Source organism: Haliaeetus leucocephalus, unplaced genomic scaffold (genome assembly GCF_000737465.1).
Source record: "Haliaeetus leucocephalus isolate CR32 unplaced genomic scaffold, Haliaeetus_leucocephalus-4.0 Scaffold577, whole genome shotgun sequence".
Classification (NCBI taxonomy): Eukaryota; Metazoa; Chordata; class Aves; order Accipitriformes; family Accipitridae; genus Haliaeetus; species Haliaeetus leucocephalus.
Window position 1 is genome coordinate 4,362,251 of NW_010973013.1, and position 26,720 is coordinate 4,388,970.

The 26,720-nt window shown below is 39.8% G+C and overlaps 1 protein-coding gene across 2 annotated transcripts in view; it reads right to left on the bottom strand.

Annotated features, from left to right (window-relative positions):
* The window catches only part of NRXN1 (neurexin 1), a 468,961-nt gene that overhangs the window by 14,810 nt on the left and 427,431 nt on the right, over window positions 1–26,720 (bottom strand). Inside the window, exon 16 of one of the 2 annotated variants that reach the window (XM_010577779.1) lies at window positions 5,448–5,526. In XM_010577779.1, the coding sequence (XP_010576081.1) occupies window positions 5,448–5,526 (79 nt within the window). Of the gene's footprint in view, window positions 1–5,438; window positions 5,527–26,720 lie in introns of both variants that reach the window. The other variant, XM_010577780.1, reaches the window with a different exon arrangement.

The following is a 26,720-nucleotide window of genomic DNA, read 5'->3' on the forward strand; positions in this document are numbered from 1 at the left end:
ACAGACACATCTATATGTATTTTAGCTAAGCATTTCAAAAGGCTGATTCAAGACAACCCAGCTAGTACTGAAAACACATACAGAACTACAGGATAATTGGACTGAGGCACAAATATTCCCTTTATGTCTCGAGCCATAATGAACACAGTAGCCCTATGAACTAACTGTAATTTTATTTTTCTTTGTTTCAGCTCCTTGCACAATGAATTCCACGAAGTGCATTAAATAGGGCACTTGCAGTGATGTATAAATTATAGGAGTCACTTCACCTCCTACTGCAATGTTATCTTGCTGCCAGACGCACCAGGAATACAGTGCAATAATTTGTGACAGGGAAAGAAGAGCAAAACTTCTAACAACGAGCATAAATCATTCGCAGACCACATTTCACAGCTCTCCCCATTAGAAAAATAGGTATCAATGCTGGGACCAAACCTAAACCATCACAAAGCGCTTGAGAACGTATGGTTCCTAGCTATCTCCATCTATCCAATACACATTATCACCCAGCAGGGGACGTACATATGCAGGAAGCAGTTTGCATGCGAAGCCCCATGCTGTTCTGCTCACAGGACAAAGCCTTCCCCAAAGCAGTGACTGAACTGTAAGAGTCATCTTAAGTAGTGGTTTGTTCGCTCTCTCTTGGCTATAGTGATGCTTTGGAGATTTCGGACTGTTGCCAGCTGTCTTCTGCAATGCAATGAGCCTGACGAAGATGTAGGAAAATCAACACATGCTCAAAGATCAGTCCAAAAGCATGTATCCTATTATTGAGTCTTACTTAATAATGTAGGAAAATAACTGATCCCATTTCTCCCTCAGAATCAAGAATCAGGGCTAAGAAAGGTAACTAACGCTACCAGTTGGTATGCACCACAACTCTGTCCTGACTATTCTTATCCTATTTACCTACAGAACAAGTACAGGAGAAGATCTGAAACCAATCAAGCACTGTCCTGGGAACTGGAACCCAAGAGCTGCAAGACAAATGTTGACCAAGAGATGATGAAGTATTTTCTTTGGTTGCAGCACGTGAACTTCTGTTGGTAGAAAGACACTGGTTTGAACCTGAAAAAAGCTTGTTTCTACAAGACCCTTTTTTTTACTTTGAAGGTTGTCTTCTGCTAAAACTTCCAAGACCAGCGAATACCATATATTCTGGCTTTCAAAATACCAAACCGTCTATCCATCCCATTTCTGCTGGGGCCATCAGGAGAGGTTTTCAACCTAATTTCTATCTTAAACCATTGTTGAGTCCCGAGTTTGAGAAGGATTTAACTGTAAGTTGCAGAAAAAGAATTGTTTGTGCGTATGTCAAAAACTGTAAGACTTTTTCTGTGGTGTAGATTTCCCTGCCATTAAACTCAATAATTTCACTTCATTTGACCCAGTTTGGACCTCTCCGCATTTTGGAACATTTCAATAGCCACAGAAGTGGCTAGATAATAGCTAACAAATAAAATACCAGCCCAATGTAACTGGAACAAATAAGCTGTGTAGCACAAATGCTCACTGAAACTCAGCAGAAATCAGAGCTCTGTACAGAGCTCAGGAAGGGCAGGAACAGCAGTCCTGATGTGGAGAATGGCCATTTGTCCACCTGCAGTTTTATAACTCTTCACGTAAAACCAGTAAATCATCTCAGGTCCTTTTTTTTGGATAGGTTTCCACTAACATTTTACATAATTTGTCTACAAAGTGAAAAGGCTTTATTATTTCCTCTGTAACATGAAGGTGAGGAAACATAAACTATTATTATTTATTATTATTATCATCATCATTATTCTTTGTGTTGTTATTAGTATTTAGAGTAGGAGAGGGGAATGTGGAGAGACTGTGAAAGCAATACGCGTTGCCTTCCTATACAAAACATAATGCAAACAAAATATGTTGACTAAGTTTTGCATGCTAATAAATTTGTTATGACTTCATCCAATTACGGCACATTTAGCAGTTTGTATACCACAATGAAATCTGCAATTATAATTTTTGTGACTTTATGTTCCAGACAAGTTGATGGGATTGCTGCTTAGCAGCTCCTAATCTGGTCTACGTTTTTATGTCCCATATGAAAGTTGTTGCAAATTGCATCTTTCCATTTATTATTTAGAAGACAGGTGCACAGAAAGCAAAGCTGGTGGTGGCAGACCGAGACTTATTAGCCGCTACAAACTGCAACATATTTATCCTAGAAAAGAAGCCCTATTTTAAGTATAATTTTTGCTAATCAATAAAATCTAGATAATCGGTATTTTCTACAATATATAGGCTTACCATATTCAAACGGTTTGTTGAATAGGCTTTTGTTTTGAGCTGAGAACTTTGGTTAGAAATAGGCATATTATGGGCAATCATCACAGAAATGTACAGTTATGGCTGTGTCAATAAAACCGAATGGGCTCTGGCCATCCCTTAAGGGTATTCTTGCTAGAAGAATGTTGACCTGAGAGCTCTGAGAGCATCATCTCTTGTGCTGGGGTGGATCCCTTTGCTGACTGACCATCAGGCAGCAAGAGAAGAAATCTAATGGGATCGCAGACTATGGCCTCTGAAGTGAAAACCCAATAGTAACTAATTGTCCTAATCATCATATATTCTGCCTCCCAGACGTATCTGTTAGGAAACACAAGCTTCACTAGCATCAGTGAGGATGTTGAGGGGTACCTGTGGAGAAGCAACTCTGGTTTGTGAAAAGGATAAAAGGGGAAAAAGCTGAACTGAACCATGGGAAGAATTTAAATGGAGGGACATATCCTTTTGTATTGCCTATATTAACTGAAAAATAAAAAAAAAACTACCCACATTAATCTGTCACTGTCAACAATATTATGCTTCTCTCCCTTAAGTTCCAGCCCACTGTTAGGAGTAGCTCAAATCCACATGGAGACTGCAGGATTATTGGGATGGAGCAGTGCCTACCAGACTATTCATGGAGAAAGCGTATTCATAAGACAAAGTGACTAAGACTAAAACAGCTTACAGAGAGACAGATATGCTAGAAGTTACGACTTCAGTAACCCCTTTGGTTCATATTGTTTCAGATATGAGAAAAGGACAAGGCCAATGAAGAGGGAGGCAAATTAATAGCTTTTAAGAGTTGAGAGTGGGAGGACAAGTGACATTTCGATGTGAAGAATGACAGATAAAATGATCCAGACAATTGGGATTATGGAGAACATAATTCCTCTGCCAATCCGTACTTTTTTTAAAAAAGCAGTAGCAGCTGGGATCCAAGAAACGAAACAGCAAAACCATTCGCAAATAAAGAAAAATGAGAAGTGTAGCTGAGTGATGAATGACAAGCTAAAGCAGGAAAGCTAAACACCAGGATGTAAAGCTAATGGCAATGTTTTGCAGGAAGACTAACATTCACATTCCTCTTCTGGACCATAGCTGGGACAGAAATTATAATCTGCTGGAAAGCTTCATTCACTCCTCCCATTCCTGCACCTACCAGCTAAATGAATGCACGTGGCTCCAGGACTACCAAACGTTGCAGCCCCAGATCTGAATTTGAAAACAACCTCAGAGAAGAATTATTCTGAAATTTCATTGGCTTTCAGGAAGTTGTAAGGCTGAGACAATACAAATACATTTCTAATACAACAGTTGCATTCTCAGAGGGTTTGGGAAATTTTTTAGTGCTATGTAAAAAAGAAATTAAAATTATCTACATTTACAGCAGGTAAATGCCAATTTATCTGGTGAGCAGCACTGCCCAAGTTAACTAAAGCAAGGAAGCAACTGGCATGAATGAGCTCAGACCAATATGAGATACTGCACTGAGTCATACTGGACAAGACAGTCTCGTTAAACTCAAGAATTTGAAAATGAGAAGGAAAGAGCAGAAAAAAAAAGATCCTGGAAATTAATTTTCAAACTTTCAAAAACTGAATTCTTATCACAATTCCTAAATATCTTGAAGTCTGGGACTTCTGCAAGTGAAACGTCTTCTTGAGAGATATAAAAACATGTAAGGCAGCTGTACCTGTTGCTGCTCAGTGTTAAGAATGGTCATTCCATCTTGTGGCATTTTGAAAACCACTCTGAAATCATTTTATTGGAAAGCAAAAGAAACCAGCCCCAAAGTATTCTCATAAAATCTATAAATATCTTGGTTCCTGGAAGAGCTCAAATGCCACCCTGCAGCTCCATCAAACACTGAGACAAGTCATAAATGTCTCTGCCTTTACTTAAATTTAAATAAATAATTCTTGCATGTGGGTAATAGGCTACGTGACTTGAAAAAGAAACCATGCATCTGCATGTGAAGCAAAATTTCATTTGTCTTAAGGCTATGTGGACATATCACCTGCTCCAGATTCGGGTGTTGTACCAAGATGGCTCTTAGTTGTCATTTGCATTAATATACTAGTCTCAAATTTAATTGATTCCTACTTGAACGAAATATGTTACTGCACAACAAACTGATCTTAATTCTTTTACTATTAAGTATTATAGCAAGTACTGAAGATTACCAAATTACCTAAAACAACTGACAGTAGGCGTGCTACCAAATAGCACAGAATTCAAGTGAAAGAAAAACTGAGATATATATGGTACCACAAGCTGTTCACTCCGAGAAGGTGAAAGTTAACCCAAGCCAACAAAGAAAGCAGGAGCAATTCATTGGATTATCTGGGATTTTTTTTAAAGGTTACAGAGTAACATAATTTTTCAGATTGCTATTACGAAGTTTTGCATTCCTTTCACATCTGTGATAAACATCCAGCTTTTAAAGAAAGTATGTAGTATTTAATTAAATATGAAGGTAAATGGGAAATGATATCACAGAGAAAAATTAGTACCAAATCTCCATTATTCAGTGGGAGTAGGAAAGACATGGCCAAAATACTACAAAGTTTTTGTTCCATGGAAAATACTAGAAAGTTAAAATTTTTCCTTTCTAATCAGAACTGAAACATACACTCTGAATAGTCTTGGCTTGGAAAAAAGCCATAGAACAACTTGAAATTTGAGACTGTTGTATTCCATGTCTTCAGGTTTTTACTATCTATACAGTATTTCATACCATAATCAGTAATTCAAAATGAACTCTACTGACATGATATGACCTTTGAAATATGGCACTGTTATCTTATTTGGGGGGAATGCTTAAGGCACAAACAATTGCAACATCTTTCTCCCAGATGAAGTTGCCCGTTCTTTGTCACGACAACCCAGTTGCAGTGGCCCTGGAATGCCCTTCCTGCTCCGCCTCAGGTCCTCAGTCAAGCTATAACTTTGCTCAGATCATGACTATCAATGTGCTCCCATCGTCTTTGAAAAATGTATAGCAAACTCTCCCTCTCTGCTGACACTGCCATATGTAGAATGGCCCCAATTCAACTTCTCCCTGCTATATAAGAAAGGACTATCCCGGGGGACTGAAGCATGCAAATATGAAATAAAAGAAGGTAATAAAAAAGTTGACTAACCTAACCCACCTGAGCTCGGCTCACAGGGATCAATGTCCTCGTCATCGCTCGGACATTCAGCTGAGGCCACCAGGATGTCATCTGTGGTCTGCAAAGAAAATAAAAGTCAAATAGATATATTTTAATTGACTGAACATGTTGTAAGATTCTCACTGGTATTTCTTTTATTGCTCAGATTTATGCAAGGCCCAGAGCATTCCAAACTTAATATATAATGCCACAGTGACACTCTCCAACTCGGTATAAATGGGACTTTGCTATTCAATTTGCACTTGTCAGTTTTTAGAAGAACTATGTTAGATATCCAGTGCAGGCAGTTAAACATTTTAATATTTTTCTGTAATAAGAACAGAAAGTAGAAGGATAGGATATGTATATTGGGGCTGCTGGTCTTCCCTCTTTATTTCCAATATCTCTACTATAATATTGCTGAAAACACTGAAAGCATTAAAAAACCAAGTCAAAATATTGAACTGCCTGCAGCTGTTAAAACTACCAGAAACGTAGTGATGTTTTCTCCATTAATTGCGCTTGCTTTCTCAGATGTAGAGCCAAAAAAAAAAGGAAAAGAAGCAAACATGACTCTCATTGAGTTGAAAACTATTTAATGAAAAGAAAGTCAAGGAAAGAAAACAATAATAGATATATGCACTGTTAGAAAGTATCATCCTATTTTCTTAAATAAGTGAAAACCTCTTATTTTCTTAAATAAGTGAAGTATTGCCCAAGTGCTGTCTTTAGGTCCAAGGGGTTCTAGGAACGTCTGTCCAAAATGAGCTTGGACAGTTCTTTGTATAAAGAAATCAAATAAATCAAGATGAAGGAGGCAAACCAGGGGATGTACGATACAACATGCTATAAAGAAAAGAAACCAGGGATTCCTATCTACTGCTTCTTATCTATCTTCTATATCGTATCTACCGCAGTACACGAACAAGGAGATATTCAATGAAACACTGAGGCAATCAATCTGAACCTGATAAAATGAAATACCTTCTGTTCAAGCCACCTCTGAGAACAGTCATTTAGAAATGTAATAAGAACATCCACAGTTATTAGGGGAAATAATAGCAGGGAAATATAAACTGTCATGCTCCTGGTCATTTCTCAAACAATTACTAATAAGGTTAGGAAGAAGCTTTTCCTATGGGCAAGACGTTTCATAACTGTCCATTTCAAGCTTCTGTTCACCTCACTGAAGGAAATACACGGAGAGAATAAAAAGACTACATCATATTGAAACAAGAGGCTAAGGATACAGCAGGCAAAGAGCCATTCTTGGATGGCTGTATGATACAGATTCCAACGAGGAGATACAACCCATTTCAGTGAATGTGAAACTTTATATTTTTTTTCTGCACGAGTACAGAGGAGGGACATAAAATACATCAAAGTTTTCCTTCATCAGTTTAAGTCGGAACATGTAAAAGTTTTATTTCTGTGCAGTCGGGCCAAAGCCTAACCAACGTTGTTTATCATTATTATTCTAACTGAAGTTTTAAAGCAAAGCATATTACAGTAATAGGCTTTTCTTCGTCATGCTTCAAGAATATTAATGAACATAGGCTTTCAGCACTTCTGTGAAGTAGGAAAGTGATACAGGAATACATTCATTACTATGTGAGGCATAACAAAGAAAAGCCTATTATAATAATATTATATTTTACAGGTAGAAGACTGAGGCATAAGAGAATGAAGTAACTTGCTGAAGGTAATCAAAAAGGCTATAGACAACAGCTATGTTATGTCACAGTTTGATGCCATAATCACAAAAATGATCTTTCCTCATACCTGAGAAAATTTATAGCTGGGGGAAACCACTCTATAAATCTGTAATGTTGCCAAAATTAGCTGGCAGATTTGCAATGAGAGTTAAAAAGACCAAAAAAAAGTATCCTAGCTGTCCATTCTTTCTGCCATGTAGAAAAACAGAGTTATAACAAAAGCCAGCTGCAAACGTCATCTTGAATTGCTAATGTCCACTTCTTTTCCCCAGAATACAACCATTTAAGCTTGAAAATCAATATCTTAGTCTCTTTGTGGAAAAGCACCTATGTTTTTCCCAAAGTACAAAGAAAAAATAAACAACCAGGAAGAACCAATAAAGACTGCACTTAATAAGTTAACTCTGTACTGTAAAAAACACAACGAATAAGTATAAAAAAGTACTAATAAGTACAAAAAAAAGGTATCGTGCATCTCTGAAACAGTTTCAAATTGGTCAGTGAAACCACACTGTCATATTTTTCCTTCTGCCCATAACACTGGAGAAGACTATACTTTTATGACCTGCAGCCAGAATTCTGAACATTTACCAATTGATCACTGGGGAACTGTACACAAACACCGTTAAACAGAGAGGATCACAGGCATACGTAATAGTCATAGCAAGAAATGATGGCCTGTGAGATATACTGGTCTAACTGGAATTTTTTTTAAGGGTGCTTTGGTACCCGCATGGATGAGTAACCCTTGTAACTTGAGCAAACTGAGGTGAAATGATCAGATAGATTTATAGAATTATTGCAGTGTCTCTGATTATTCTTGATATAGGATAGCATGGCCAGAGTTCACTTTAAGCAACTCTACTTTTTGTACAGTTCGCAGTGCATTTAAAATTACCAGAAAATAACTGTGGAAAAATCATACACTTTAAGTATTTTAATGTATGAGAGATACTGTGCTCAGTTACCTGTAAGAGGGAGCGTCAAAACTGTCTTTATAAAGTGACACTAATTTCAGTCTACGGAAAGAGTATTCGCACTTCTACAAGAACAAAGGGATGTTTTTGACTGATAAAAGTGCATGTATATTATGGGTACAGAAATGAATAGTACTTTAAATAAATGTGAATATAGCATGTCAAGAAAGACCTCATTAATGTCTCAGAGTATTAAAGGAAATAATGTATGTTTCAAAGTCAATACTAGATACAAAACTAATTTTGTTGCAAGCAATAAATCAACTATCAGTATTTGAATAAGAAGGGAAGTGGTAAGATGATGTGAAAAATGTTTTCTTCAGAAAAATATGTCAGGAAGAATTCCAGTTTAAGTATCAATTAACAGATGTGTCACAACCTCCCCCTATTCTCCCCTTTCTCCAAACTCAAATACCTCTTTCCCGCTACTCATACATATTTTTATCAGAAAAAAGGCAAAGGAGCTGTGAAAGGCAAGTGAGATGGCAGTGACCGAGCTACAAATGAAAGCCATTGGACTACTTAACACAATTTAAAATAGGATTAAGAATTAGCTAAAACGCTAGAGAATACAAAGAATACATAAATTAAGGAAATACTATGGGCCACCTACCAGAGTCCTTTCTCCAGAAGAGCTCTGACTGACAGGAATTTACCTGAACAGAGAGCAGGATTTAGACCTAAGGGTCTCAGACAGCCGTGGGGTACAGATAAATAACGCGAGGCAGAGTAATATGTTTTACTTACTGCACGTTATCTTTTCCTCATGCTTTTTAATTTGGATGGGAAGATTTGAAACACATCAGTTCTCCTAAGTGAATTGCAATTGTTGCTAGCACTATGGCTAATTTACAGGACACTGCTTTGAGCATTCTCATTAATCAAGGATTTAAAAGTCAGTGGAAAATCCCTTATTTACAGTGAGTGCCTAATAGGATAACATCCAACTGGTATCATCATAATACACGATCGGATTAGAACGTCTCTTGGGCGAGTTGTTCAAATTCATTTAAGAAGCGATACTTTAGTTGTAAGAGATTAAAAAAATATATTAAAATAGCAGGTGTACAACCTGGAAGGCCAGGCAGAATTTCTTTTGATTGCATCTTCTTTTCTTCGCGTATTTTCAGAGCTTTTCAGATTCGTTCTGCAGATGTAGTTGTATGATTTAAAATGTAGTCCATTGTAATATGTGGCTTCTTAAAAAGTTGGACATCTGTTCACATTTCAGAAAAAGGATGGTAGAAAAAGCTTGCAATTAATGTGCCAATATAAAAAAATGGACAAAAAAAAAATCACATTTTGTAAAGCTAGAATTCACTGCATAATGTCGTTTCTGACAATTATTCATGGGTGTGGCCCCTGCAAGAATAGGTCTTGCGCATCAGTCGGGTCTGCTTGCAAAAATAAGGACTTTGGGATTTGTTCCTCAGCCAAGAGAGTTTAAAATATCACCAATCTGCCACCCTGCCTGAGGAAGGAAATGGTGACTTTTGCAAGAAAGCTCCTGGCCAGATCAAAAAATGTCGCTGTAGTCATGGCTTAAATACAGTGACAGTCTGTAGCTATGGATAAATATCAAGCTGCCTCAAAGGCTACTACCGTGGGTTCAAAACTGGTACCAGCAATTATGGTTGTGCCCTTCTAATAGTGCTCCTGGAATGCTATGTCATTAAAAAAAATAATTGCAAATGAACAAACAATACGGGAAAGTAATTTTTTTTGGTAATTATTATTCAGGTTTTGCATGACTAGGCATAAATACATACCATCTTACTCAGTTTTTATGTATGAAGCCTCTTATACCTGAGGGTACCAGAGGAATATGATCTAAAAATTAAATCACCAATCTGAATTGTGCATTCATTAACAGTATAATGGTTCCTGCATATTTTCTCTTGTAGTATTCCACCAGCTCTCCGTTAAATCACAGCACCCTACAGCTAGTCTGAGTATAGTTTATTCCTTTCTTGTTCAATAATATACTTTATCCCATGAGAACTGCAAGTAAATCCAAATTACACAACAGTTAAAAACTAGCAGTCCTAAATTATTGTATGAATTATAAACAGCATAACTGCTTGTGACTAATGTTTAAATTATTTTAGATGAGAACTTCAACTGTGTAATCAAAACTATTCTTATTGATTTGTACAGCTTTGGCACTTAATGATACCAGCCAGGCACTGTAGTGCTTGGTGTTAAAGGCAGCTGGAAGGAAAAAGCTCTGCTCTGAGGAGCTTACAGTTTGATTTCGGACCAGATGCAACAAATGAGTGTGAGAGGAGAGGAGGGAGCAGAGGACGAGAAGGGTCAAGTGCGGTTGCTACTGGTAAGCGCTAGCGGTTACGCAGGCTCTGATCTAGCAAATCTTCCAAAATGATGCTCCAAGAGGGCAAGAAGGAAGGTCGGGAAGAAAGGAGGCAGAGAAAAGCCAGGCAGGAGCCCGCGACTGGCCAAGGTGATGCTGGGAACAGATGGTGCCTGGAGAGCGCTGCCGAGGCTGCAAGCCCCGCCGAGGAAAGTCGGGATATTTAAAACGCCGAGCGGCGAGCGTAGAGGTGAGGACAGCCGGAGCGGCAGGGGAAGAGGCAGACAGCACCAACAGCCCGAGTGCCAAGGCACAGGAGGAGGGAGCGCGGTTGTGTTGGGAGAGGAAGTAAGAAAGAAAGGGAGAAATTAATGGTGAGGTCGCAGGAGCAAAGGGGATGAGGCGATAAAAGGGGATGGCCAAGATACAAGGGAGTCGATATCAACAGACCTGATTATGTGAAGATCAATGGGTAAGAATTTAATGACTGTTACAAATGACTGTCTGAAAACATACTTTCAGAGGTAGGACTAGGAAATGAAACCTCTAATTCTCCTTTTCCCCTCTTCTGAAATGCTCGGTTATTGTCTCTGCTTACACTACTTCATTTTTCCTCCCGAGAAGAAGCTTATTCAAATACTTGCCATTTAGTTGAGAGAGAATCAGCTCCAATGGATATTTAAACACAGAGGTCTCTTCACCTTAGCAGAGGGGTACATATAGCTAGAGCCATGGTATAAACAAAGGTTTTGAAAAAACAACAGATATACACTACTATCTTCTTCATTAGCTGTGGCAAACCTTCCCTTAAAAATGCAGTTTGTGCAATGGTTACAGCAGGGAGCTTAGAGCAGTCATTTTGTACTTTTGCACTGGACACACTAACTTCTGAGGCAGTGAGGGGCTTTCCTAAAACCAACCCCTTGCGTATATTCCTTTTTTTCCCCCGTTTTTCTCTTAAAGGGAGAAATAAAGTAACCTAAACCAATGGGAATGTTGGTAGAAACCAACAGGGTATGAAAAATCACAAGAGAATTCATGTAGAAAAAATCAAATTTCATTTTTTGGGATGGGATTAACCACACAATTTTCTAGCCAGCATTTAAATTTAAATTTAATTTTCTGTGTATGAAGCAGATCTCTATGACTGGTTGTTGAGACAGTTGTAGAAAGAAACTTCAATATGTCACATTAATCAGTCGTACTCTTCAGCTAGCTTCTCCCTGGTGTTAATAACCTCCCATTGCATGAAGCAGTTTGCTGAGAAAGATGCTATAGTGATCTAGCAGTAATATCAGCTCTAGATGACACGCTGTTCAGGCAACTGCCTCTAAAGTTGTATTTAACCTGCTATAGGTCAAACAAGTACATGTGCATCAATTACTGCTCGTCCACCCACATAAGAAAAGTATTTCCTCGGCGTCGTGCTACTGAAAAATGTTATTTCTGGACATGGATATTAAAATGCTAATATTTCAAGCATATACACAATATTTATTACATCTTTTATTAACTGCTGACATATTATTGCCCTGTAATGTGAAAATACACTAACTGAAAATCGAAACGCTCTCAAAACTGGCTCTCATCTAATTAATACCATCATGTTATTTCTTGAATCAGTCAGTGTCTGACACTGGGAGAAAGCAAAAGCCTTGATAAAAAAGTTCCCCTCACAAAAAAAAAAAAAAAAAAAAAAAAAGAAACATCTGGGATATAATAACCAAACACAATAAGGCCTTTCAGTTAATGAAACCAATGTTGTAGAAATTAAACTCGGAGGTGCAGGTAAAAAGTTCAAGGCAATGCCTCGGATGCCCTGCAGGCCACCTCCAGGCTCTGTCCCCGAATCTCGGCGGTGACGGGAACACAGCTGCCCCACACAGCAAAGCACAATAACCTCGCTTCTGGCCTCCACCTCTCTACGTAAAGTACAGAAAGTCTATCTTTCCATGTAACAACCTTATAACCCACAGTATTATTTCCATGCAGAGCAGCCTTTGTATTACTTCGCCAGCTCCCCTCCTCCTTCCAAACATCTAAATTCTCATGGGCAAAATTACCACAAAGAGCGGAAATATATTTGAGAAAAGGATTTATAGTAAAATAATGTCAATAAAACTGCATGGCTTTCCTTTAAGCTCCGAATTTGAAGTTAATTGCTTTGGTCACAGTTTTAGAGCCGTTTATCTCATCTGGAAAAAAGCAGAAGCAGAGCTGAGAAAATCCACATGCTGGCAAATCTACAACTTTTTACCTGGACAGCTAGCCAGGCAGCACTCTGCATTAATCTTTAAAAATAGAAGTATTACTAATTAAAAATAAGTGAATAATCCAATTCTTTTCCTATCAGGTCATGTCCCTTACCTCCTGCAACACATGAATAATGTTGGTTTCACAGATGTAGACCAAAACCAATTTCTATATTCATTTTATTTATGCATGTCACTTTTATTCTCCCCTCGTAAAACTTTTCGGGAGCTGCTGTCTAGAAAATTAACCCACTGTTTTTCTTCCCTCTTTCTCTCCCTGCTGGGCAAGTAATGCAAATGCACACATCACCATCCATGTATTTTTCACTGGCCACTCTTCCATATTTAAAGACCTATTTTAATTAACACCACACTCACTGTGTAACAGCAGGGGCTATTTTGGACTTCTCTTCTTGAAACAAGCTGATCCTGTACTAGCTGTGGTTCTTAGAAGCAGAGCGAGCAGAAACCACACAGTGATAGAGTATCGAGGATGCGAGTTACCATTTCTCAGTTTTCAGCAGGAGGAGGAAGGTTTATTTTGTGGAGTAATCACTTCGTTACTTGATCCAAGTCTTAAGTTACAGGACAGGGTTTGGTATTTATAAAGGGAACGACTGATGTTACCATGAATGCTGGACTAATGCTTCAAAACGGTGCTGGCCACAATGAAGGGTGAACTGTGCATCTTTCACACCCTTCACATCAAGGCCAACTCCTGTCATAAAAACCCGATGACATGTTTTGCACGAGGAGGCATGTCAGCATCGTGCACGCTTTTGCATTGATAAAGACCTAAATTTGTTTTGCAGTGCCAGAGGAATAGACCAGCATTTGACTTCTTTCCTGAAAACAGCATGACACGCTCTTGCTCACAATTGATGCAGAACTACAGGTACAGTAAAAAGACCAAACTGTTCCCATCCCTCCTGCTGGAGATATTGGGGAAGGGGGGCTGGCTGGCAATAATGAACGTATGAGCTCTGTACCACGTCTACGCTGCTCCCTTTGCCCCCTCCTGCCCCATTCCTCCCTTCTGCAGTGGGGCCGATGGAAATGGGAGCTCATATTCCTGCTTTTGGGAACTGCCGGCTGACCCTGCAGCTCGGTCTGCCCCCCGAGCAATCTGCGGGAGGTGGCAGGCAGAACTAGCCCAATGCTTTCTCATGCGGGAGGAAAAACCCAGGTGAAGAGACATGGCACAGACCTGAACTTTATCCTCGAAAGCAGGTATCGATATGCCACGTGCCAGCGAACAAATCACTGGCACCCAGTTGGATAATGCCTAGTATATTACTTACACCGTGCCATTTGTTAAAGCAGTCACGGCTTGGATGAAGAAAGAAGTAGTAATGTGACAATTCATTCTCATCTAACTTTTAGATTCACAGTGGTGTAACGTTTCGGTTTCCAGAAACCACCTTTTTTTTTCTTATTTTCACTCTGCAATTACAAATGCATCTGTCACGGGTCGTCATACTGATCAGAAACTGTTCTTCTCTTCAGCTAACCTCTTTCATCCTCATTTCCCCCAGTTAACTAAAATAGCTTGAGAACAAGGGACAGGTAAACTGTCAACTCCTTAAAATTAGTCACTTGTGCTTTCTTTATGAGATTCTCTTCAGAACATCAGTATCCTTCTCTCATACACACCATACTTCATTACAGAACAAGAAAAACAAAATGCAGTTTGATTTTTGGCTTGTTTTTACATTTGCACTAAGCCTAAAATATATGGAATGGAATGTGAATGATGAAATGCAATCCTATTATTTTCTCCTAGGCAAGAAAATAATTTTGCTTCTAAGTATGAGAGAAACATTTCTGGGCATTACGCTTGTATTTTCTGATATCATTTTATTTTTAGCCGTCTCTTTTGCTGAAGTAAACATTTTGGTCTCCATTAATTCTGAACTCACAAAACACAGTGGACACTTTTGCTGGTTCTTTTTCTTTTAACCCAGAGACTCTGTGCTTATTAAACTGCAACATTACAACAGCGATAGCAAACCTTTTAATTTATATTTCTGTATTACCAATCACATGTACAGAGATTGTTGAATTTTTGGAATATGAGACTCACTGCGTTTGTATTCATCTCATAAAACTCAGACATAGCATTATTAAAGACTTCAAAAATGACTATTTGAGCTTTTGGTGGAGAAGTGAGATTGTTTTTAATTGACCAGTGAGCTGCTAACATAAACTATTTTTTTGCAACTTAATCACACGGTTGAAGCCCATTCTTCACAAAACTTAATAAAATTAGAGAAAAGACTGTAACCACTTAGTTACTAAAATCTCTCTTATACAGCAAAGTTAGGCACTTAAGTTGAACCACCGTTCCCTCTTTTTTATACAGTTACAGTACTGCCAGTTTTACTTACAGTGAGTATACATGACTATTACATTGTGCCACACGAGTATTTTGCGCCACTGATATCCATGGGAATTTTATTACTGGTCTCAAAAGAGAGGAAGGCAAGAAAAACCCTTCGCAAGGAATACCTTCCTGCAACTAACACGCAGTCCCTCTTCTCACTCAGCTTATTTTCAGGGTGCAAAAAGCTTTCCTATCTTCTTCCAAAGCATAGAGTACAAAATAATAATTTTATAAGAAATGTAGAAAACTGCATAAACTATCAGACTGCTTTTTAGCCATTTAGGCAAACCAGCCATCTCATCTTGCCCGAGAGAGAGACAAATGAGAGACAGAAGCAGCAAAAAGAAAACATGGAGTCTTCTATTTAACACTGACCTATCCATACTAAGCCCTTCAAGTTCATTTGAGCACGTCTTTGACTAAAGGCAAATTCATTTAAGTCTGTCAGAGCAGGTAAGCATCTGCTGGTACCCCTCTCCCAACCCTAGTTTTCCTCTCCTCCAGGAAAAATGAGCACCTGTACCACTGCCAACACTTTCCTTCCTTGATTTTCATAATAAACACTGCAGTTTAAAATTTTCACAGGGCTAAGAGTGCACCTTGTTCCCTCCCAGATACTAGCTTCTTGGTTACATTTTATCACCCAGTATCGAGGTCTTACACAGGTTTACCCAAAGCAGAGAAAGTAAAATTGAAGCTGGCTTCACACAAACCTGTCCTTGAAATACGGCCTTTTCAAATATTTAGCAGTTAATTCCACTACTAGAAATTTGCAACATTTCCTTATTGTTATGTTTAATTTAAAAACTCGAGCAACATTGGCAGGACCGGGGAAAGTGCTGAGGAAATAACATATTAGTTTTTCAGGGCAGAGAAATGTCCTGCGGAGCTTCGTTCTGCAAGCGTAATTTGTTAATACTAACAAGATTTAGCTACACGTGCGTTGGAAAGAGACAATGCCTAATGGCCTTTCAATTAAAATAAGAGTTTCATTAAAGCCACTGTTTTGCAGATACAGTTAATTAGATAGTTTCTGAAAGTGTATATTTGTTACAGAGGTATTTGGGTTTGTTAATGATGCCTTTATTTCATAACTGTCTAACAAAGGGCACTCAAAATTTAGGTGAAAAACACGCTACAGGAAAGCAATGCTCTGCACACTAGGAGATGCTCTAGGTGATTGCTCTGGGAGTGGTACATGCTTCAGATGGCATCATTTCACCTTCAAGAACCTACATACCACTAATTGTTTCCAGGCTTCAATCTTCTTAAGTAATCACTTTCAACAAAAAGCAGAGAAAGTCTAAACCTCTGTTATTTGGATAAGAAAAGTTTTCTCTCTGTCACTACTTTCGTGCTGTGAATTCAATGTGCATCATAGAATAGTATGATATCTACACTTAGGATTCGTTGTTTCCCATTTTGAAGATCTTGTTTGCAATTGCTCTAAGTTTTATCAAATTAGCTATTTAAAGATACATTCCAACCCCGCTGGTACTTCTTTAGGCCTGGGTGTACCAAATCACAGACTTTTTAATGAAACAGTTCCATAACTTCTCAGACTAAGTTAAGAAAAAACAAAAGAAAGGAACACAGGCAGAGACATTCTTTACAGGCAGACATCGTTTATAACCATGTTGTTAAGCTGGAACCTCCCTTTTTTATCACATGTATGAAAATCTACCCATGGGTAGGTTGTCAGCCTATGAAAAACTGCAGCTCACACAGGAGGTCATTTGGGTATGGGACCTAAAAATACGGTCTTGCTTCAGAGGGCAGGTAGTGGTTTTCCAGCACCAAAGAGAGGAACTGAGACCTGGGAGACAATTTCTCCTGCACTGTCCGTACTGCTGCTGGTGGCATTTGGGCAGGGAAGAGGAGTAGGCCAGACTTGAGTAGGAAGGAGAGGGAAATCAGGCTCAGAACGATGACAAGATGGGATACTGAGATGAAGGGCCAAAAACATGTGAAAGGTAACTGCGACAAGCTGCCGGAGGATTTGGGAAGAGAAATGAAACACTGTGCTTACTGTAAGGCTGGGGGGGGACACACACCATCCCAAAGGGAAGAGAGGATGGGGGGACAAAGAGTTACAGTAAATCAGCAAAGCGGCACATCGACAGCTAAAAGGCACAACGGGAATGGGGAGGCTTGGGATAAGGACAAAGGATGCTGGACCAGCCACTGGCAGGAAGAATTACCGGTTTGTAGCCATCAGAACAGGCACCAAGACTTCAGCTTTCCATCCACTGTCAGCAGTTATCTGCTAATCACTCTAGCAAAGAATTCAACTTTTCTGGTCCACAAGGATCCATCATCTTAAAGGACATGAGTCTAAGACTCCTACTAATCGTTGTTATCTCAGCCTCAGAGATCTGCAAGGTGGATCCACAGGCTCCAGCCGTGCCAGCTGTTTGCTTCGGGGCGTCAGTTTGATAGTGCGTTGTGGAATACGTTTCTGCTGTTTGTTTTTAAAGCAACTGGGAAAGCCACATGCAAAACATTTGATTTGGAAAATTTTAAGTGTGAAAGGGAACGAACACCCAACAATTAGGGGATGCCAGAACTCGAGTCTGACATGAAGCCTTAATTCACACGCCTTGTGCCTGCACAATCTGATGCCATCTTTAATAACATGCTGGTACAGATTAATAACAACATATTTGAATGTCAGCTGGTGTAAAGCTATACAGTTCCAGAGAAACAAAATGTTCACAGTTCAGCTGTGTATTTGGCCCATCATTTCCTGTGATATCGTTCAAAACTGAAAGCCCAAACCCATAGGGAGTTCTCTTAAACTTGAATGTGCTTAAGGCTACATACTAATCGCTGTTCTGACTGCAACATGGCACGCTTCTGAGACATACTCCAAAGACATTTCTGTTGTGAGGTAATCATTTTAACTTAGGTTTTTTGGATTAAGTCACATAAAGTCTGATGCTTCACCTTCATTATTACATTACAAGCAATTACTAGGAGTATGCCACAGAATTTAAAATAGAATGCAAAGTGAGAAATTAACCATCCATGCACACCCCAGTTATTCAGTATGGCATTATGTTTTGATGAGGCCTTTCCATTCTCTGGCAGGAGTCTATAAATTATCTTTTTAAATTTCTTTTCATAACACCTTATAATTTTATTCGTTGAAATACAGCACAAAAGCAAGGAAATTTCAGTTGATTGGAGCGCACACAGAAAGATAGTGTAAGGTTTCTCTTTAAAACTAAAAAGGATTTCGTAAGACCCAGGCTCAAACTCCGATGGGAGCCTAGAAAAAGTTCTTGTTGGTGCAACTAAGACATTCAGTTGGCTCCCTAAATAGGCATGCTATGTCAGGAAAGGCTATAATTAAACTGCCTGAGTCTGCCAGTCTTGTCTATATGGGGATGTTATTGTGATAAAAATGAAGTTAATTAAAACTGGTATAACTCCCAGGTGGATAAATTTATGCTGGGGAAAAAGACCAGATGTTTTCTGTGCAGCTTTGGAGGGCAGTGTAAGCTACCTCCAGCCAGCCCATGGTTTTTCTCTGTCCATCAATAGGAGGAGTTGCAGCGGTCAGACTGCACTGGTTCATCTATACTCGTGTAATGGCAGCAACACGATGTGTCAGACCCTTTATGAGGGCAAACCGTTACACTCACGCTGACACGCTCGATGTATCTGACTGCATAACATTCTCCACCACACCTCAACTCCTCAGATTTAGCTCTCTTCCCTCTAACAGCTACGTACTGCTGTCAGGAGAGCAACTGCACAACCAAAACAATGCAGACCAACCTATGAAAAAATCTGAATTAGATACGACTATTTCAGTCCTTCTCCCGCTGGTTCAACATCAAGCATCCAGACAGTTTGTCATTGTCAGCACGCCCTGAGTTCCTCATGTCGGACAGCCTCCGAAGGGTCACGTTCAAGTCTCTTAAGCTTTTATGAATCTGAGGAACCTTCAATAATGTCTCTTTCCCTTTGGCAGCGTAGCACAGCACCTTAGTACAGGGAGGTGTTTTTTCCTTTCTTCCTTCCTCCTTTTTTTTAAATGCCTTTACAAAAATGTGTAACCACTAGATTCTCCAGATTTCTTAGATTTGAACAAAGCTATAAAACTACCTTCACACATTGCCCATCATTGATTTCTCATGTCTTTAGTATTCTTTGGTCTTCCACAAGGGACCCAACCTCCTTCTCCACTGCTGTTCTCCTGAGGTCTGTCCTTTGGAGCGTGGGACCCCTCTCTTCTTTCTAACATCACTCTAAGATCCATTCTTTATAACCTCTGCTCACCTTTGTCTCCCTGCTGAAAGACTTCTAATTAGCCTGCTTGGATGATCGAAGTCCTCTGTTGCCCTCAGTGCTCTACCTTTTGCAGTCACCGTTCAGACTTCACTGACTGCATCACTCTAGGACCCTGGGTGAAATTATTTCATCTGTTGCTCTCTGTTCACCATAATGATAACGGAGTAATACTCTTCACTTAACGTTACCCATGTATCATGAACTTTAATATCCATAATAAACTTCAACACAGAGGAACAGATTTTGAGCTGCTTGGAAGGGACAGGAGTGCAGGAGCTGCCTGCAAAGCACTGTTCAACCCCTCTCCTCCTGGATCAGCTCTCAAGGAGAAAAAATAGTCCTCAGACACACACGAATGTTTTACACTACGACACCAAACAGGCGAGTACTCCTTGGCTGCTCTGTGATGCACCCTTTGCCATTCGGGGCATCCCTTGCTAGTTTTATCCAACAGCACAAAGCAGGAATTGGAAGCCAGAATCTGGCCATAAAAATATTACATATATGCAAGTTGTATTATTAGGGTCCCTCAAGAAAGCTGATGTGTATGCAAGGCTGTATTTCAGTGCTTTGAGTCAAAAGGCTCCTAATAAGCAGAGACAGAACCTACATCACAATGTGCAGCAATGTGAAATAGGAGAAATAACAACTCTGAAACCTTATTTTGATTGATTTTTACAGAACATTAATGTAACATCTAAGCACTCAGACAAAGAGAAGGAAAAACTCCGCAAGTTAGGTGAGACCGCCCACAGAGAATTTCTTCACCTGATCACACCAATTTGCAGGGATTAATTGTATAGAAGGAGCCACACGATGTTGAATTTCATGATAAATGGACACTATGACAGCAAACGATTTCCCCTAATGTTCCATTACGCTTCTCAACATTTGAAATTTAATTACTTGGAAAAAAAAAAAAAATGCCAAAGCCATCAATACCCTCACTGTTACACAGTGTTTTCAACTTGAGAAGGCATTTTGTTTCACGGTAAAGAAAACTTCAGGTGTGAACCCAAGGGAGGCAGATCTCAGACATTATGACAATGTTGCTATAGCAATTATTTGTGGGAACGTGCTTCAGTCGCATTTTAGCTCTCAAGCCTACTGCTCAGCTCATGCATGCTGTTCATAACCAAAATATAAACTGCCTGATGCTTACCGTATCCTAATAAAATTTGTAAATTACTTATAGTGATGTACTTCCAATAACTAGGAACGGAAGAATAGGTTTTGTTACTAATATTTAATCATGTTCAGAAAACCCCTTTATATCTATGCATTCAGTTATATATTTAAACTGCTCTTTTCCATGAATTCAAAGTTATACAAATATATTCTAAAAGCAACCAATTAAATTTTCTGAATTATTGTGCATAATACATTATTCAAATGGGGTCTGCTTTGAATAGCGGTGATTTAAGATCAGATTAATATTTGGAAGCAAAGGAAGAAAAACTCAGATCGAGATAAAATTTTATGACCATTCAGCATAAACGAGGGGTGTGAAAATGCAATGTTCAAGTATTCTCAAAAGCCCAAGCAGCAGATAAAGCAGAAATATCTGAATCACCCTTGCATGTATTTTGTCCATTTAATAATACTTCACTGCTCAGCTAAACGAAATTTTCCTGACTACATTGATTAAAAATAAATGCAATTGTGCAATGCTTGTGATATTAGTGGGCAGCTTCAGGCCTCAAATCAAAACCTCAGAGCCGAAGTATCCCAGACTTTGGGAGGGTTTAGGCTGGAAGCTAGTTCAGTCTAGCAAAGCAATCCACGAACATAAAACTCACAGACAAAACGGACAAACTACCTCCGCAGACCAGATCCTCTGGGGTGCTCAAGTCGTATACTCAGCCAGCTAGAAGCACTTTTTTCAACCTACTGTTCTTTAATTCCCCAATTAATTTTATTAATTGATCGCATACTTTTAAAACTGCTTCAGCAGAACAGGATGGGTCCTAGGAGTGCATAATGCTTGATTTCACAGCAAAGTCTTTGGTAATGAAAGATCCATAGTGGTACAAAGAGAGTGCCCTACATAAAATGAGGCCGCAGAGGACCTGGCTATGCTCTGCATTTGCTTACCAAAATGACAAAGCTTCTTGCTAAACTCTGTCAGATACGCAGTGAGGCAGTTCCTTAACGTTTCCTTCCCAGTATCTGCAGCCTATTGACTTAATATACACATATTTCAGCATGTCTTAATATTTTGCTTCAGCATAATGAAAACGTTGCAGCCTCCCTCCTTTGTTCTTTCCAGCCTTTTTTGGCAGTGTCTGAATTAAAGTAGGTATAAAATATCTACTTATGCAAATTACACTTAGGTATTTGGGGGGATGAAAATCCTAGAAAAGAACTATGTGTGAGTGCTCTCTGAGCAAAGCAATCATTTATCTTTGGGTTTTTTTGTCTCGAAATAAAATCCACGAGCCCTGTTCAACACATGAAAGTCATACTTCTTAACCTCATCTATCAATGTGTGGAGTAGGCTAGCCACTCCCTGTAGTATTTTTATAGGTAATAGAGCAAAGCCATTTTCTAAAACGCACTTGATACATGCTAATGCTCCATCTGGAAGTACCTGCTTTGTTTTCAGAGCATACAGGCTGTCCTGTCAACCCTTGGCTTTTTTATTAAATTTTTTTAAACTCAGAAAAATAAAACAAGTGGTAACTGATACTAAAAATTAGCAGTTATGTACAGAGCTGCTCTTTCTCTTCTCTACCCAGATGAGGAGAGGACGAGGTTGACATTTTAAAGTACAGTTCTCTTGATAGGCGACAGAAATATGGACATCTACACAGTCCCAGGGGCTTTACCAACTGGGGAAAAGACATCTAGGAAACCCATCTGTAACTCCCACCCCATAATATGGGGGACACCCTGACACTGAATGATTCCTTCTTCTCCTGCAATCTTGAAGCTTGGCTCCTGTTTTCTTTATTAGCCACAATACCAGGTAGCTGTAATGCTGTAGACCCAAGCAAAAGCCTGCTGTCATGCCCTCTCCTATCCTGCCATTTACTTGTAAACACCCAAAATTGACCAAATGCTCCCAGTCCTAGCTTTTTAAAACAACACAGAACTCAAAATCCTTGTTTCCCAGGATGGCAATGGGAAATACACGTTTTCCATTAGATGGCTGCTATTTTCCTAATTCATATGGGTTTTATCACTGGAAAAACAAAGGAAATGAAAGCCTTCCTTGCAGTCTGAAATCCTTTTTTGGTTAAGGATTTCTGCCAGGAGAAACGGTCGCCTTAGTGTGCATAGCTCCACACCTGCAGCTTTATGTGACAGCTTCCCATTAAACCAGCAGGACAGAGAGCGAATGACCACTTTCTTCCCCCTAAAACCTTGCGCACCCACGGCTCAGTTTTGATTGAACAACGTCATGATGGCTTTACGTGGAAAACACCTCAAGGAAAAGGTGGGCACTAAGCCACCATGAAGGCAGGGGTGGCTGATAGTCTCCAAATGGGTATTCAGAGAGGAACAAGAATTTTGCTTCCTAAAGCCACAACAGGGGTCCCGGCCAGTGGTTCTCATCTGCTATTGAGCAGAAAGCACAGCAGCATCGCTCCACCGCACCTACTGCCATCCCTCCTCCGTGACCGGGTGCTTCTTCAGCTTAACGGGGCACGGCGAGCGCCGGCAGGCAGGATGTTTTCAGTTATTCTGCTCCGAAAGTTAAATCTGCCATTATAAGAATATGCTAATAGCTAAACCTCAGCTGTACGTGTCAATTTGTACTTCGGGAAGGCTGTTATCCCCTGCATCAATCTAACAGCAGCAGACTGAGCGTTAGGCGGTTCTCACGGACACAAAAAATGTACATACAGCAAATGCCACCGCTGCAGAATGCCGCAAATCAGGAGTTCTGGAAATGCCGGAGCGAAGCCTCCAAGAGGTGATTATAATCCCCAGATGCTGACTTGGACATGGCAGACTTCTCGCAACGGCATATGCAATTATAGCGAGCACTTGCAAAATTTATTCTCCATTAAACATGTAGCGTAAGTATCAATAAAGATCGTTTGTCTTCTTTTCCTTTACTACCGATCTGACCTTGTTGTTAATAAAAGAAAGAAATAGCTTTTTTTCATCAATATAGGAACACATGTAGACTGATATTTATCACTACACGGTCTGCTTAGAGCCCTTCTAGTTTTCTTTGAAGGATCACAAATTATTCACAACACAGCGGGGTTTCTTCAGTGATCACATCAGATGCATTTTATACAACATCCTTGTTTTTGTATCTGATATCAAACCCTATAAACCACATCATTTTATGGGGAACCTGAAATTGGATTCCTCTGCAAAAGAACATTTCCTCCCTCGACTGTCTGCAGCACTTTATAAAATATTGATAGGATGCCTAAAAATACACATAGGCCAGCACAGCTTTAAGATGGATAACTATTTAGCAGCCATAGACTAGACTTCACACCACAGGGTTCTTATTAGGCATAGTTGCCTAGAAATCACACTTATTTTCTGACATATGATTATAAATATTTTCATTTAAAATGAATAATTCAGCTCACTGAACAGATAAAATTATATAATTCTTACGTCTTCAAGGTTCCCCAGCAAAAACTGTGCTCCAAAAACATATGGAGGACCCAGGTGAACAAGTCTGTGTCTTTCTGCCTATTTCTCTTTTATCTGAAAACAGAATTTAATTACTCTTTTTGTGACACACATCGCATATTCCTGGTCGAGCTTCAGCACGAAATGCAGAGATGCCGTTTTGGGCCAGGCATTTCCCGGTGTGACTTTGTGTGATGCTGAAAACTCCCATCCCCTGAAACCCTCTGGGCTCGGCTGCCTGCATATGAATGAGCTGGGGCTCTTCTCCATAATGCAAATGGCAAGGCAGCCCTCTTTCTTGGCTAACGAAGGCAAACATTTTCACTGGGCTCGGAGAGGCACAGCTTCCCCAGGGAAATGTGGCACCGGGTTTTGCACCAGCAACGGGGGCAGGCAGAAACATGCACGGCCACTGTCCCACCCCAGTTACTTTCTGACCGGCCCCAGCCACAACCACGTTGGGTGCGTTTCCAGCGAAGCACCAAGAAATCACCTGCTGCTTCCACGTGGTTTGGTCCCACTGCAAGTGCAGATGGCAAACCAGAGCCGGCACTTGGGCACCAGGACGAGAGGAGAGGGCACTGTCAGCCTCAAGCACCTGCTATTTGGGAACCTTTGCTTCCAAGAAGTGGGATCGCAACAATTCCCATTTCTTCTATGATGGATGCTGAGGGGTTCATCCTCCTCCGTTACTCATTAAAGTAACAAAAACCTTACCTTTCCATTATTGCACCTTATTTATTTTTTTAAGGTAATTAATTCCCCTGTGATACAGGGATCCCTTCCAAGCACTCAGGTTTTCCACTCTCCGTGGGGTTCGTACAAAACACACCGAAGTACCATCTATTACTTGTAAGACTGCAGTAGGCTGAGTCTGGCTCTGCAGGGTTTCTTAGGCTGTACTGTACTTTCCAGAAAACACGCTCCATATGTTAAAGACACACCTTAACATTACACAACACACCCAACCCGAGCCCGCCTGCAATTAATTCGCTAGAATATTTTATTCACAAGCACATCTGTTGCAGCATATTTCACCATATTCAAGGGACTAGATAAAAGCCCCTTGCCCACTGTCTGTAGGCATAGAATGCATCCACCTCGTGCAAAACAACAGCATTGCTTTCCCGAAAGCAACGGCTGGAGGAATTGAATACTACTGAGAATTTCTGCTTGATGAGTACAGCAATCTTAATTGAGATTTAATGTTTACTTTACCTGGTTAAGCACAGAGCAAACACCAGAGAAATTATTGTGAAACAAAAAAAAAATTGTTCAAAAGCTAATTAACAGTGGTTGAAACTTCCTCTCTTCAAACAATAACCTGCCCAAGCAACGAGCATTTTCCAGCACAGCAAATGCTTAGCCTTGCACATAAACCTTTGAACTTGCTGTGTTGTTTCAGGCACCCGAACCACTAATTAAAAAAGAGTAATTTAAAAGAAAGCGTAATCTCACCTGCAGAAGAGGAAAATTACTAAATACTTAATTCTTCTCTTGTACACAGTGAACTAGAAAATAGGCAGAGTAAGCATGTGTGTGTTTGTGGGAGATTCTGTGTTTAATCCACACATTTCATAATGTTTAAAAAGATACAGTCACCATTGCACAGCTGTGTCCACACAGGTCACTGCCGTATGACTCAAAACCTCATTAAAGCATCAATTCAAAGACTGGTGAAGCTTTTCATATGGCTGTAGTCAGCTTCAGATCGGGCTCTAATGTCAAAGTCTGCACTGCCTTTCCCATGTCAAGAAGGATCCAGTTCTGGAGATGCCATGCAGTGCATGCAATGGTTTTAACCTTGCCACTTCTACTTGCAAAGGACTATACACATTTAGAACCACTACAGATTCAGTAGACTCATTATTTCTGTCCCAAATCTAAGCATTTCGATCAACCCCTCTTCGACTTACACAGCCTTATGTTTTGCAAAATAAAACTAATTTAAGAATCCCTGCTTCTTTTTACATAGGGCAACCACCCATGACCTCCAAGAGCCTTTATTATGCTTTATTTTTAGCCCCTCCTGCTCTGCCTGATCTGGTAAGAGAGCCGCTTTAGCTCAGAGAAGCATGAGCTGCAACACTCCAGTGCACAGTTGAGAGCTGGGGCCAGTATTGGGTATACCCAAGAGAAAAACAGTACTTTTGCGACAGCAGCAGCAGCTCAGCATTAAAACACGGAAACAGCAAAGCAACAAATACCCCTAATTATTCTAGATAAGAAAATTATCTGCAAAGTGGAATGCCAGAATCTCAGAAATACATGCGCGCAACCTTCTTATCAGACATGGTATCTCATTTTCTTCAGCAATCAGGACCTCCTTCGAGGACCCATTCTATTTCTCATGGTGGTTGGTCTACTTTTCTCATTCCCTGTGTTTTTAGCTACTGGGGATAAGAAGAATATGGATTAATGACTGATTTTAATGTCATGTAACATTGGCAACATACATACAATGCAGTAATTATATAAGCAACTGTCTCTATAATCACTCTTCAAGGAATCACTATCTACAAATCTGCCACTTTGCCTTTAAAAGTACAACCCTAACCTGTCAAAATCAAATTGGATTTTCATTAAAATATGGCAGGAGTTAAGCAAATAAGCTACGGAACCATGCCTTGCAACAAATCAGTATTTCATGCCATAATTTATACTCTGGAGAGCCAAAGTAGAAAGACATTTATGTAAAACAGGACCTTCCCCCCCCCCCCCACCCTTTTCT